General features: G+C 46.9%; 1 protein-coding gene across 1 annotated transcript; it reads left to right on the forward strand.

Moving 5' to 3' along the window:
• Positions 1–832: 832 nt before the first annotated feature.
• Txnip (thioredoxin interacting protein) lies at positions 833–3989 on the forward strand. Its single transcript, XM_050124799.1, has 8 exons — positions 833–1378; positions 1856–1928; positions 2047–2194; positions 2294–2396; positions 2553–2809; positions 2915–3071; positions 3177–3328; positions 3454–3989. Exons 1-8 carry the CDS (start codon positions 1129–1131, stop codon positions 3505–3507), a joined length of 1194 nt encoding a protein of 397 aa, XP_049980756.1. The 5' UTR covers positions 833–1128; the 3' UTR covers positions 3508–3989.
• The last annotated feature ends 9093 nt before the right edge of the window (positions 3990–13082 follow it).

Here is a 13082-nt window from a genome sequence, read left to right on the forward strand (position 1 = left end):
ACATATACAAAGTGTTCCCCAACTTCACAGGTAGTCTGAAGAGATGCGGGGATAAGCAACAGGATGTGGACACTCCCTTACTGCTTCCGTTCCAGAGGACAGAGAACAGAATAGAACGTACATGTGTGAGAACAGTAGCAGCCCACAGGGACATGGAAGGAAGGGGACACACCAAACAAATGTTCCCGCTTTCCAATGGGGACAGAAAGGGGGCTTAAAATATCAGACATATGTGCTTTGTTCCTCAATAGGAACTTGCAATAGGAGGCGGGCTCTTTCTCACTAACACAACCACACCCTCGCCCTCTGCCCAGTCTGAAGTATCCTTGGGGCAGTGGGATTATTTTTCACAGACTTGCGAACTTGTGAGCCAGGAATAAACAGTCGCCTCGAAATGAATTGCGCTGGCTAAGACGAGACATGAAATCGTCTCCTAAGCACATTTTTCTTTCACCTAAAAAAAGAAAAAAACAAAACAAAACCCAAGCCACCCAAACAACCGTGACCCCAGGCCGAGTGCCTGGATGGGGTTCAGGGTCGCGGGGCCAGAGCCTCCTAACTCCCGGGGGAGGGAGGGGGGGGGGATGAGCGGTCCGGGGCCCCAGCCTCGCCCCTCCTCCTGGCAAGGCAGCGCACCCGCACAACAACCATTTTCCCCGCTAGAGCACACCGTGTCCACGCGCCCCTGCGGCCTCGCTGATTGGTCGGAGGCCTGGTAAACAAGAGCCAAGCAGCCAATGGGAGAACTGTGCACGAGGGCTTCACGAGCCTCAGAGCCAGCGCTCGCGTGGTGCTGCTAGCCAGGCAGCTATATAAAGGCGTTTCCGGCTCCCGATAGACACTCTAGTCCTCTAGTCTCCTGCCTACCCGGAATTCATCGAGCTGCTGGAGCAAAGACAGCTGTTGTTGCTGCCTCTTGAAAGCCTTTGGCACAGCCCGCGGCTTGCAACTTTCAGGCACCGGTTCCAGAAGTTGTTGGGGTTTGCTGGAGAGCTTCTTGAAATTTTTATTTGGGTTTTTCAAGCCCCGGTCTGCGGTCCGGAGAGTGAGCGCTTTAATTCGCTGTGAAGGGCTCCTGGAGTTTTTCCTTTTTGACTTCCGTTCATCTTGAACCCGCTGAGCCCAGCCATGGTGATGTTCAAGAAGATCAAGTCTTTTGAGGTGGTCTTCAACGACCCGGAGAAGGTGTACGGCAGTGGGGAGAAGGTGGCCGGCCGGGTGATAGTGGAAGTCTGTGAAGTTACTCGCATCAAAGCCGTCAGGATCCTAGCTTGCGGAGTGGCCAAGGTCCTGTGGATGCAGGGGTCTCAGCAGTGCAAGCAGACCTTGGACTACCTGCGGTACGAAGACACGCTGCTCCTAGAAGACCAGCCGACAGGTACGGAGCCAGCTGTTCTTTGCAGGGCGGATGGTGGCTGGGGCGGGGGAGGGCTTTAAAAGGAGGCACTGGCGCCTCCACCAAGTGTTTGGAGTTGTTCGCTCGAAGGGTTTGAATTATGTTGGTGCCGATATTTTTAAGTTTTAATTTACAAGCATTTTGCTACACACCCTTCCCCCGAGGGTGATTTTATACAGTTTCTGAGGTGCTGTTTCCAGAAGGTGTTGCCTTAGCTACTTAAAGACTAATGTATTCACAGTCTGTTCCCGATTCCTGGGGCAACTGTGCTGGATGAAGCTCTTAGTAATTGTGGGCTTTGCAGCTTTCTGTCCAAGAAAGTGCACCGGAATCTTTTATTCCACTGTAAGAGATGATAATGGAAGTCAAATAATCTTGTCTGCTGCCCAAACCGTCTACACAGTGGCTTTTGAAATGTAACGAGAAACCTAATGGGCCCTTGCCTTTGTTTCCCTGCAGGTGAGAACGAGATGGTGATCATGAGACCAGGAAACAAATACGAGTACAAGTTTGGCTTCGAACTTCCTCAAGGGTAGGCATTGGCTGAATGCACCTTGGACTCTATTTCTATAACCCCCCTTCCCTTCCCCCCTCCGATCTCTTACTGTTCTTAGAGAGCATTAATTCTTTTTCCCATCGTTTTGACACAGGCCCCTGGGAACATCCTTCAAAGGCAAATATGGTTGTGTCGACTACTGGGTGAAGGCTTTTCTTGATCGTCCCAGCCAGCCGACCCAGGAGGCGAAGAAAAACTTCGAAGTGATGGACTTAGTGGATGTCAATACCCCTGATTTAATGGTGAGGGTTACTTTAAAGTTCTAGTCTCCTTGGTCGGGGATAATAAACTAGATGCTTGGAGCATTGAAATATCTCAAAACATCGTGTCCTTCTACACAGGCACCGGTATCAGCTAAAAAGGAGAAGAAAGTTTCCTGCATGTTCATTCCTGATGGGCGCGTGTCCGTCTCTGCTCGAATTGAGAGAAAAGGGTTCTGTGAAGGTAAAAAAATCTCTTGCTTAAAACACAGACGGGGTAGTCAGAACCATGGGCTTGGAGGGGGAGGGGGGCATGGAGTTGGGGAGGGGGGCATGGAGTCGAGGAGAGGAAGCACTGTTAACCTCATGGATATTCATGTCTTTTCATCTCCTATCCCAGGTGATGATATTTCCATCCACGCCGACTTCGAGAACACATGCTCCCGCATTGTGGTCCCCAAAGCAGCTATTGTGGCCCGACACACTTACCTTGCCAATGGCCAGACCAAGGTGTTGACTCAGAAGCTGTCCTCAGTCAGAGGCAATCACATCATCTCGGGGACCTGTGCGTCCTGGCGTGGCAAGAGCCTCCGCGTGCAGAAGATCAGACCGTCCATCCTGGGCTGCAACATCCTGCGCGTGGAGTATTCCTTGCTGGTGAGTGAAGCAGGGGCTTGGTTCTAGAGGGGAAACAATTCTTCAGGTACACATTCAGTGCCTTCTCTACCCAACCATCTAACACACTGCCACCTTCCTTTCTAGATCTATGTGAGCGTCCCCGGCTCCAAGAAAGTCATCCTTGACCTACCCCTGGTGATTGGCAGCAGGTCAGGTCTGAGCAGCCGGACCTCCAGCATGGCCAGCCGGACAAGCTCTGAAATGAGTTGGATAGATCTTAACATCCCAGATACCCCAGAAGGTAAGCTACGAACAGCTAATAGCTTTCTTTGGCCTGATCGGGCTTGTGCAGTTGGTAGTCTGGCGGTTCTTAGCTGGATTTCTCATTCCTGTTTTCCCTTTGTAGCCCCTCCTTGCTACATGGACATCATTCCTGAAGACCACCGCTTAGAGAGCCCCACCACTCCCCTGCTCGATGACGTGGACGGTGCTCAAGACAGCCCTATCTTCATGTATGCCCCTGAGTTCCAGTTCATGCCCCCACCCACTTACACTGAGGTGAGAATTGCTATTTTTTATTGTTGACGTTTTATCCCAGGCCTTCTGAAGAAAGGAAGGATTATTAAGCACATGGTTTTTCTATCTAAGAAAACTAAAATAGTCTCTTCACGCTTCCTCCCCAGGTGGATCCCTGCACCCTTAACAACAACAACAACAACAACAACAACGTGCAGTGAGCGTGTGGGAGACAAGATGCGTCTGTACTCACTCTCTTCTTTCTGCCTCTCTGCTTGGACTCCAGTGTTTTAGAGACCCAGTCTCAGAGTGGAGAATGGCTCCACCCCAGCCTCTGACTATACTACAGGGGTGGTGATCAGCAGGCGGGTTCTCCGGCTTCAAGTGGTGCGGACCCAGCCAGCGCCCGCACTGTGTGTGGTATTAGGAGTGTTTGCTGGGTGGTTCAGACCCGGTCCACTTTCTCTCAGGCCTTGGAAACGAAGAGGTTGTCTGTAGTTTTTGAGTCAGTGTATAAATGACCTTTTGGCATGGTCTTTCCGAGGTTTTTTTTTTTTTTTTTGAAGGGAGTTCTAGATTAACAACAGCAAACCGTGAACTTCTCTGTGCCATGGAAGACAGAATCAATTTCACATACTAGAAAAAAAAAAGGAAAATCATGGCCAAAATTTTGGAAGAGGTGGTTTTGTTCTTGTTTTTTTAATCAGTGTTCCCTTTTTATATCCTTACAAAGAAAGAAAATCTTGCAAGGCTGATGTGGTTTGGGCCTGGGAGATGGAGTGCACCCTTTGTATCACAGGGCAGCTGCTCCAGGGGACTCGATCCTGGGCTCGGAGCAGTTCTGACTGCTTCCACCCATGGCCATAAAAGCCATTTCACAGCCAGTTGCACTGCGTTCTCTTATAAACTAACCAGACGGAGGATCTGTTATCTCTGTGTGACTCTTGGCACTTTAGCTCTAGTCTCGACTGCAGATGTAAACTCCACTGTCTGTGTCTTAAGGGTTAAGCCCAATGACAGGGCAAAGGGATTTGTCTGGGGGTTTTGATGTTGTTCTTTTTTGTTTGTTTTTTTGAGACAGGGTCTTGTCTATCCTTTGCTAGCCTGGAACTCTACACATAGACCAGGCTAGGCTCAGAGATCCCCCTGCCTCTGCCTCCTGAGTGCTGAGATTAAAGGCTCAGCTTGGTTATTACTTTGGAGACTTTGTCCCAGTATGCAGAATTGTGTGATTCTGATTTGACTACGAAGGGCGTGCCCTGTGAGCCTCTGCATCGAGATGCCCCGCACGGATCAGGGACTCCAGGCATTGCGATCAGAAGTTCACAAAAGCCCCCAGACCCATGTCCTGCCCCGTGTTAACTGCTCTCACTGTGGCCACTAGTGCCTGACCAGTCTCTCTCTGCCATAGCACTTTGTTCAATGTCTGTGTCAGCACTGAGCTCCACCCTTTTCTGAACTGCGCAGCCAGAGAGCATGTGAGCTGACGGTGGTTTCGTTTATGTTTTTGTATTTTGTGTATCTTTTTTGTATGACAAAAACTATATTTTGTACTTATCCAAATATATTTTCACCCCAAGATGGGGGATATCGTTTGTTAAAAAAAAATAAAGTTTTTTAATAGCAAAAAAAAAAGTTCATTTTTTCTTGTCTGTGAAACAACATTGGAGAAATTACTAGAAAGTAGGTGTGCACAATGGCCTTCCCCTGCTTCACAGTGCTGGAAACCCTGTCGAGAGAGCGGTCCCTGTAGACCCCGAGTGACATCAGAGCTGAACACAAACAGTGATCCATCAGCTGATTCGGGCTCCATTCAGACTAAGTTGGTGGGATCTGGTGATGGAAGCTAGTTAGCCACGTCTACAGTTATCTACAGTTATCACCAAATTCCTTCAGACTTGCTCCTGTGTAGCTAAGGCTGACCTTGAACTTTAGCCCTCAAAACGGGACCCAGACCCGATCCTTAGGCTTTGAAGAAAGTGTCTTTACCTGCTGAGCCACGTTCAGTTTTAAGAAATAGCTTTGTGGGGGGGTTGAAAGGGAGCGAGTGAGTTTCCTTTTTATATTTGTTTCTAAATCCATATGAGCAGCTTTTATTAAAACAAAGGTGGGGAGGTCCTGGGGAGAAGGGACTGGGAGACTAAGGTGAGGGAAATGTTACTCATTTCCCTGGGAGCAAGGAATCAATACTGGAACCCTGTGGTCCCTGGTGGTCCCTAATGTTCAGCAGACTCTGCAAATTCAAGAGTGACAAGCAGAAGCCTCAGTCCAGCAGCCCCAAGGATGGTTGGTGGGGATGGATGTTTTGGTTTATTTTGTTGAGACAAGTTCTCTAGCTCAGGCTAACCTCGGCCTCCCAGACACTGGGGTTAGAATTGTTTACCACCATGCCTGACTGACGTTCACTTTCATAATTTGGTTTTTACTGTAGAGATTTCCCCCCATATCAATCTGGTTTATATGCTGAAAAAGAATAATTATTTAGGACTTAGAGTTTTAGTTGCAGGTATTGGATATTTTAGAGGCAGCTAGTTTTCTAACTTTATTGTTCTTCACGTTTAGTTAGAACTCAGTGGTTGACTATCCAGCCCCACCCTTATTCCTTGGCGCCTGTTTTGTTTTGGCATTTCTATTTCTCACAGAGAACTGATGACTGATAGACCATTTCACTGCGAGCTGAAATTATCTTGTTCCAGAAGAAGCCACACACTGAGAGGCTGAGAATGGCAGAGGATACCACACAGTTCTTCCCAGTTTTTGACTCATCTGCTTGCTTTTCAAAATGGGTTTTCCCTTAGCTCCGTGTAGACCCGTACAGTCCTTGAAGCTTCCTGCGGTGCTGCACACCCAAAACGCAGCATCGAGGAGGCAGAGACTGACTGCCAAGAACTCAAGGGCCTTGGCCACAAGTACTACCAGGTCTGCTCGACTACACAAGAAGTACTTGTGTTCCCCCAAACAAACCAAAACCGCAGGAAGCCTGAATGGAACAGAAAGTGACATTGAAAACAAAAATTCTTTTCTACTCTAGGAATCGATCTTTATCATTCATTCTCTGAAACACGTTTCCTTACTTCCCTGCCCCACTTAAAACAAGTTATTGTTTGTGTGCAGATATGGGCACGTGCATGCCACAGTGCAAATGAAGATCAGGGGTCGACTGGGGTTGGTTCCCTCCTCCCACCTTCATATGATGCCAGGGATGATGGGATGTCCTTCGATCCATCAAACAGACCACCAAGCTCCCATAGCGAAGGCCTTTTCCCCCAAGGCTTTTCCTTGTCTTTTGATATAGGGTTTTATTTAGCCTAGGCTGTGTCAGGAGGATGACCTGATTGTCTTGCTTCCACCTTCTTAGTACTGGGATTGTAGGCATTGCCTGTGTTACCATGCCCGGCTTACATACCGCTGGGGACTGAACACAGGCTTCATCCTTGTTAGGCCAACGCCAGCTGGTCCCCCGCTAGCCTGTTTCTGGCTTCTTTCTGTCTATTTACAATGCACTGCTATCTAGCTCTTTCTATTGCTGTCAATACTCTCACCGCAAGTCCTCCCCTATTTTCTCACCTGTGCAAACATTCAGTCGCTCCTCCCCTTTAAATTTATGATCAGGAAACTAGGTCAAAGTTGACGGAAAAGGTTTTTTTTTTTTTTTTTTGTCTGCGGGGTGGTTTCCAGGGACTTGAGGGGTGGAGCAGATACAAGAGCAAGAGAGAGAGGGCCAGACTAGGGGCTGGAGAGCCGGGGAAGCCTGCGCCTGGGTATTAGTGTACACAGTCTATTACTCAGATTTGATATCAGTGCCAGGAGAGGATAACTACACCCCAGGCCACCTAAGAGATTCGAGCTTGCAAGAGGCAAAACAGATGCACCCTCTCGTGATACCCTAACCCTCATTCTCACCCCCATCTGCCACTGTCTACAGGATTTCCTTTTTCTTTCTGAGGTTGGTCTCACGCTGTCACCCAAACGAGCCTGGGACTCATTATTGCACGGCCTGGCGATGCTATTGCCTCAGCCTCCGAGCACCGGGCTTCTAGGTGTGAGTCCCCACGCCTGGCCGAAGGAATGCTCTCTGGTGAGGGGGTTGCTGTGTTGAGTACAGCAGCCATGAGCCGTGTGGAGCTGTCGGACTGTGACTGGAAAATGGAATTTTTAATTCTGTGTGATTAATTTAAGCTTAAATAGCACGGTGTCACTGGCCACCGCCATATCGCGTAGCACAGCTAACGCTGAGGAAGGAAGTTGCCGGAACTACTCCCAAGAGGAAACCCATCCCTCCCGAGAGCACAGCAGGCTCCACTCCCTCCACTTCCGCAATTTCTGCCTCCGCCTGGGCCGTGTTCTGTCTGCAGGCACACTCAGCGCCACTTCCCCAGGACCAGTGCAGCTGTTTCCCCGCTTAACGCTGGGGCTTCTTTTCCCACGCATCTGCCTTCCGATCTTTAAAGAGCTACAACCAACCTGTACAGCCAGGGGCAGAGTTCTGAGTGTTATTCCTCCGTTAGGCCCAATCTAGTGCTGGAAGATCCGAGAAAAGCCAAAAAGAAAAAAATACCCCCAAGGAAAATAAAACCAGTAACAGGGCCTGGTGGCTCAGGCCTGTAGTCCTACCCCTTGGTAGACCAAGGAAAATGGACTAAAAGTTCAAGATAGCTTGGGCTACACAGCAAAGCCTTTTTTTTTTTTTTTTTTTTGACTAGAGATAAAGCTCAGTTGGTAAATTCTTGGCCTAAAATGGACAAAGTAAAAACCTTGAGTTGGATCCTCAGTACAGTATACAAAAGGCCTAGTGGCTGACACCAGTCATTCCAGAAGTTGGCAGGCAGAGGCAGGAAGATCCCAGATGTTCAAGTCATGCTCAGCTTTGTCGTGAGTTTGAGGCCGGCCTGGGATACATGAGATCCTCTCTTTAAAAGGGAGACAGAAGAACCAGTATATCCAGGCCATCCTTGGCTACATCGTGGTGAGTTGAGGCCAGCCTGGGCTACAAAACAACAGCTACAAGTAGTTACTTCAAAAAACCAAGGGCCAGCCGGGCGATGGTGGCGCACGCCTTTAATCCCAGCACTTGGGAGGCAGAGGCAGTCGGATCTCTGTGAGTTCGAGACCAGCCTGGTCTACAGAGCTAGTTCCAGGACAGGCTCCAAAGCCACAGAGAAACCCTGTCTCGAAAAACCAAAAAAAAAAAAAAAAAAAAACCAAGGGCCTTCTTTGACATAAGGAAAATGCAAGGATCCAACTAAAGTCGGGGCGTTGAGAGAGAAAGTTGTGGAGAGAGGCAACAAGAAACAATCACACACACACAGCTAGTGACGCTGACTAACTCTGTGTGTGTGTGTGTGTGTGTGTGTGTGTGTGTGTGTGTGTGCCCCTGATGAGCACAACTTGGGTGTTGTTGCTTTGTCCACATTTTATTTTTAAAGCTAGGATGTCTCAGATCACAGTATGACATTCACTAAGTAGGCTACTCTAGCTGGCTAGGGATCCCCAGGGGTCTCCTCATCTCCACTTCCCCACCCCTGGATTATAAACATTAACCTCGTTCTGCATTTTAAGTGGGTTTTGGGGGGACCTAATGCAGATCTTCATATGTGTGGCTAGCATCGCAGTAGGAATTCACTCAGCACGCTCCTGACCGAGCTGCCTCTCCAGCCCATCTTTGAGCAATCCACAGAATCCTGCTAGAGTTTTTTTTTTTTTTTTTTTGAATCACCTCTAGGTGACAGAATACAGAAGGAAAATAAAGACTACATTTAACTGGCCCTTCTATTCTAAGCGCCTGACCGGAAGAAAATCTTACCCTCCTCCATGTTGACCTTCTGTGAACACAGCATTTCTGGGGTTGGAACCTCCTTCCAGAGATGGCTACAGATCTAGGGTTGCAGGCCTTTGCCCAGGAAGTGATGAGTCTAAGACCTGGAAAAAGTTCAGTGGTGAGCCTTCTGATACGGTCCTGTCTCAGTTTATCCTCTGTTGCTGCAATAAACACCATGACCACAAGCAACTGGGGGAGAAAAAGGTTTTATTTGGCTTACATGTCCAGAGCGCAGCCCTCTTTGAGGGAGGTCAGGGCAGGCACCTAGAGGCAGAAGCAGAAGCCGAGGAGGAACCCTGCTCATTGGCTTGTTCCCCTGCAGTTTATTCTGCTCGCTTTCTTAAAATATCTCATTACCACACGCCCAGAGATGGCACCACCCACACTGGGCTGGGTCCTCCCACATCAATCATTAATCAAAATGCCCCCACAGACCTGCCTACAGGCCAACCTAATGGAGGCAGCTCCTTAATTCAGGTTCCCTCCTGCCAGACGACCTTAGTTAGGGTCAAGGTGACAAAAAAAAAAAAAAAAAAAAACCAAAACCTACCCAGCACAAGTACTGAGAAAAAATGGTTATTGAGAATGCAGAGCCTGGAGCCAAACTGAATTCTATACCTCCTGTGTCTCCTGCGGCCATGGGACTTTAGGGCAGCTTGTTTAAACTCCATGCCATAGGCAGTACATTTGCTATTGCTCTGCTTAAAGTTTTATTTCTTTTATTTCTTGTGTGTGTGTGGCTGTGTCTGCCTGTATGTCTATGCTCTATGTGTCTTTCCGGTGCCCTTGGAAACTAGAAGGGAACCTCAGATCTCTAGGAACAGGGGTTGTACATGCTTGGGAGTTGCCACTGGGTGCTGAGAATCCAGGCCAGGTTAGTGTTCATAACTGCTGCCCCAACATTTGTCTTTTTCTTTTTCTTTTCTTTTTTTTTTTTTTTTAGTAAGGTGGAGATCAATTAAGGAAGATCCCCAATATTGACCTTTGACCTCTCTATGCATGCACACACACACACATACACATGTATGTGCTCATGATAAGGTGTATATATATACCATGCATACACACACACGTGCTCATGATAAGGTATGAATATACCACACATGCACTCAAACACACAAACACAAAAAATTCAGCATGAATGTGTGTAGCTGTGGTGGCCAGGGGACAAGGTCAGGCGTCTTCCTCCTACAATCTCCATCTTATTTTAGGGGGCAAAGTCTTCCACTGAATCTGGAGCTCACTGGTGTAGGAGGTCCTTCTGTCTATGTGTTGCTTTCCTTGGTTTAATAAAGAAACTGCCTTGGCCTTTTGATAGGGCAGAACTTAGATAGGTAGAACTGAATGCTGGGAAGGAGGGCAGTGTGGCAGATGTCATGGTTCTCCTGTCTGAGACAGATGTGGTTAGACTCATGCTGGTAAGCCACAGTCAAATGGCGATACACATTAATGGAGATGGGTTAAACTAGTATGTGAGAGTTAGCCAATAAGAGGCTAGAGATAATGGGCCAGGCAGCGTTTAAATGAATACAGTTTCTGTGTGGTTATTTTGGGTGTAAGCTAGCTAGGCGGCTGGGACCAAAAGCAGGACCTCTCATACAACAGCTCACAGATTGGCTAGACTGGCTGGCCAGCCAGCGTTGGGGATGGACCCTCTTATCAGCCCCCCAACACTGGAACTATAGTGAGGTACCAGCACACCTGACTTTTATGTGGTGCTAGGGATTCGAACTCAGGCCCCTGAGCTTGTACAGCAAGTATTTTCCCCACCCCTAATTTACTTATTGTCATTTACTTTATAGAATATATATATAGTTATAGTTATATAGTTATATGATATATATGTATACATAGTATATGATATGTAGTTATATAATATATATGTATATAGTATATAATATTTATTATATATAATATTATATATTTAGTTTGTTCTGCTTCGTTTTTTGAGATAGGGTTTATCTGTAGTTTTCTGGCTCCTGGAACTCATTCTGTAGACCAGATTGGCCTTGAATTCATGGAGAGCCACCTGTTTCTGCCTCCCGAGTGCTGAGATTAAAGGTATGCACCACCACTGCCCGGCTCGTTCTTTTTGTTTTTTTTGAACCGGGTTTCTTTTTAGCTTTGGAGCCTATCTTAAAACTGAAACTAGCTCTTGTAGATCAGGCTGGCCTTGAACTCACAGAGATCTGCCTGCCTCTGCCTCCCAAGTGCTGGGATTAAAGATGTGCGCCATCACTGCCTGACTTGTTTTTATATTTTTAAGACAGAATGCCACTATGTAAACCGGGCTGGCCCCACACTTGCCTCACTCCTCCTGTCTCATGTTCCTGATTACTGGGGTTACAGATGTGACCCACATTTCCATCATATGTGTGTGTGTGCATTTGTGTGCAAACACATGTGCATGCCTATGTTATTTTGGAGAGTCTTGCTAGATAGTCCACACTCACCTCAATCTCATAATCCTCTTGCCTCCCAAATGCTGGAATTGTAGACATGTTACCACCCCTAGCTCAGACTGTTCATCTGTAAAATGAAAGCCAGAAGTGCAGCTGATCTCAAAGGGGTCGTGAAGATTACTAACACGGGAGTGGGGCTAATGAGATAATGCATTGAGATAAGTGGATAAAGGCATCTGCTGCCAGGCCTGATGACTGGAGACATCCCCACTACTCACACGGAAGGAAAGAACCAGCTCCTCAAAAGTCGTCCTCCAACTTGCACAGGTGCCTGCAGATGTGCATACGCATGCGTTCACGTGCATACAATACTCACATACATACACATATACACACACATACTTATACATACACACATACACACATATGCTCACACATATACACACATACTTATACATATACACATACATACATACTTATACATACACATATATGCACATACACACACATACATACAGATACACACATACACACATATACACATATGCTCACACATATACACACATACTTATACATACACACATATGCACACATACTCACACATACACACACATACACCCATACACACACACACACACGCATGCCCTGAAGCAGGGGCTAGAGAAATGGCTCAGTGATTAAGAATACTTGCTGCCCTTCAGATGATCTGATTTAGTTCCCACATCAGATGGCTCACACACTCCAGCTCCAAGGGATCTGAAGCCCTTTTCTGGCCTCCTTGAACACCATAGACATGTGGTATTCACTCACACAGACACAAAAACATTAAAGAAAAAGAACAAATTTTAAAAAAACACATGAAACATAGTAAGTGGAGAATATATCTGGGTACTGTTGGAACAAAAACAGTGTTTGTTACTCAAAATAAGAGTAGCCTGGGCATAGTGGTACACCCCTATAATCCCAGAAGAGAGCCTACTCCCGCAAACTGTTCTCTGACCTCCACTAGTACACTGTAACTGAATCTTCTAACCGCTCCAGTCTATACATTTAGGGAAAATTTATCAAATAGTGTGGTAAACTGAGGAACAGAGAATGTAGACAGACAATGTAAGACTAGCAAGGTCTTGAATTTCTTTCTTTTTCTTCTTTTTTTACATTTCTCTTTATTATTATTATTTTAATCTTTATTTATATAAATAAAAACAATTTTGTTTTTGAGACAGGATTTTTCTGTGTAACCCTGGTTATGCTAGATTTACTCTGTAGACCAGGCTGGGCCCAAACTCACCTGCCTCTGCCTCCTGAGGGCTGGGATTAAAGGCATGCATCACCACCACCTAGCTCTTTTTAATTTTTTAGCTGTATGAGTTTTTATCTGCATGTATGTATGTGCATGTATGTCTGGTGCCTGCAGAGGTCAAACATGGCCTAGAACTGGAGTTACAGATGGCTATCGGTGTGTGAGAATGGAACCTGGTCCTCTGCAAGAATCATAGGTGCTCTTAATCTCAGGGCCCTCTCTCCAGCCTTAGAATTCCATTTTCTAAGGCCTTTGATCTTTTCCCAGGGATAG

The sequence above is a fragment of the Alexandromys fortis genome, unplaced genomic scaffold (genome assembly GCF_014885135.2).
Source record: "Alexandromys fortis isolate MF-2015 unplaced genomic scaffold, M_Fortis_MF-2015_v1.1 scaffold_235, whole genome shotgun sequence".
Classification (NCBI taxonomy): Eukaryota; Metazoa; Chordata; class Mammalia; order Rodentia; family Cricetidae; genus Alexandromys; species Alexandromys fortis.

Bases quoted from the DNA above. Each gene is read 5' to 3' on its own strand.
- Txnip (XM_050124799.1), top strand. From the start codon at position 1,129: ATGGTGATGTTCAAGAAGATCAAGTCTTTTGAGGTGGTCTTCAACGAC. The intron at 1,379-1,855 runs GTACGGAGCCAG...GTTTCCCTGCAG, and splicing joins CCTAGAAGACCAGCCGACAG to GTGAGAACGAGATGGTGATC. The intron at 2,195-2,293 runs GTGAGGGTTACT...CCTTCTACACAG, and splicing joins TCAATACCCCTGATTTAATG to GCACCGGTATCAGCTAAAAA.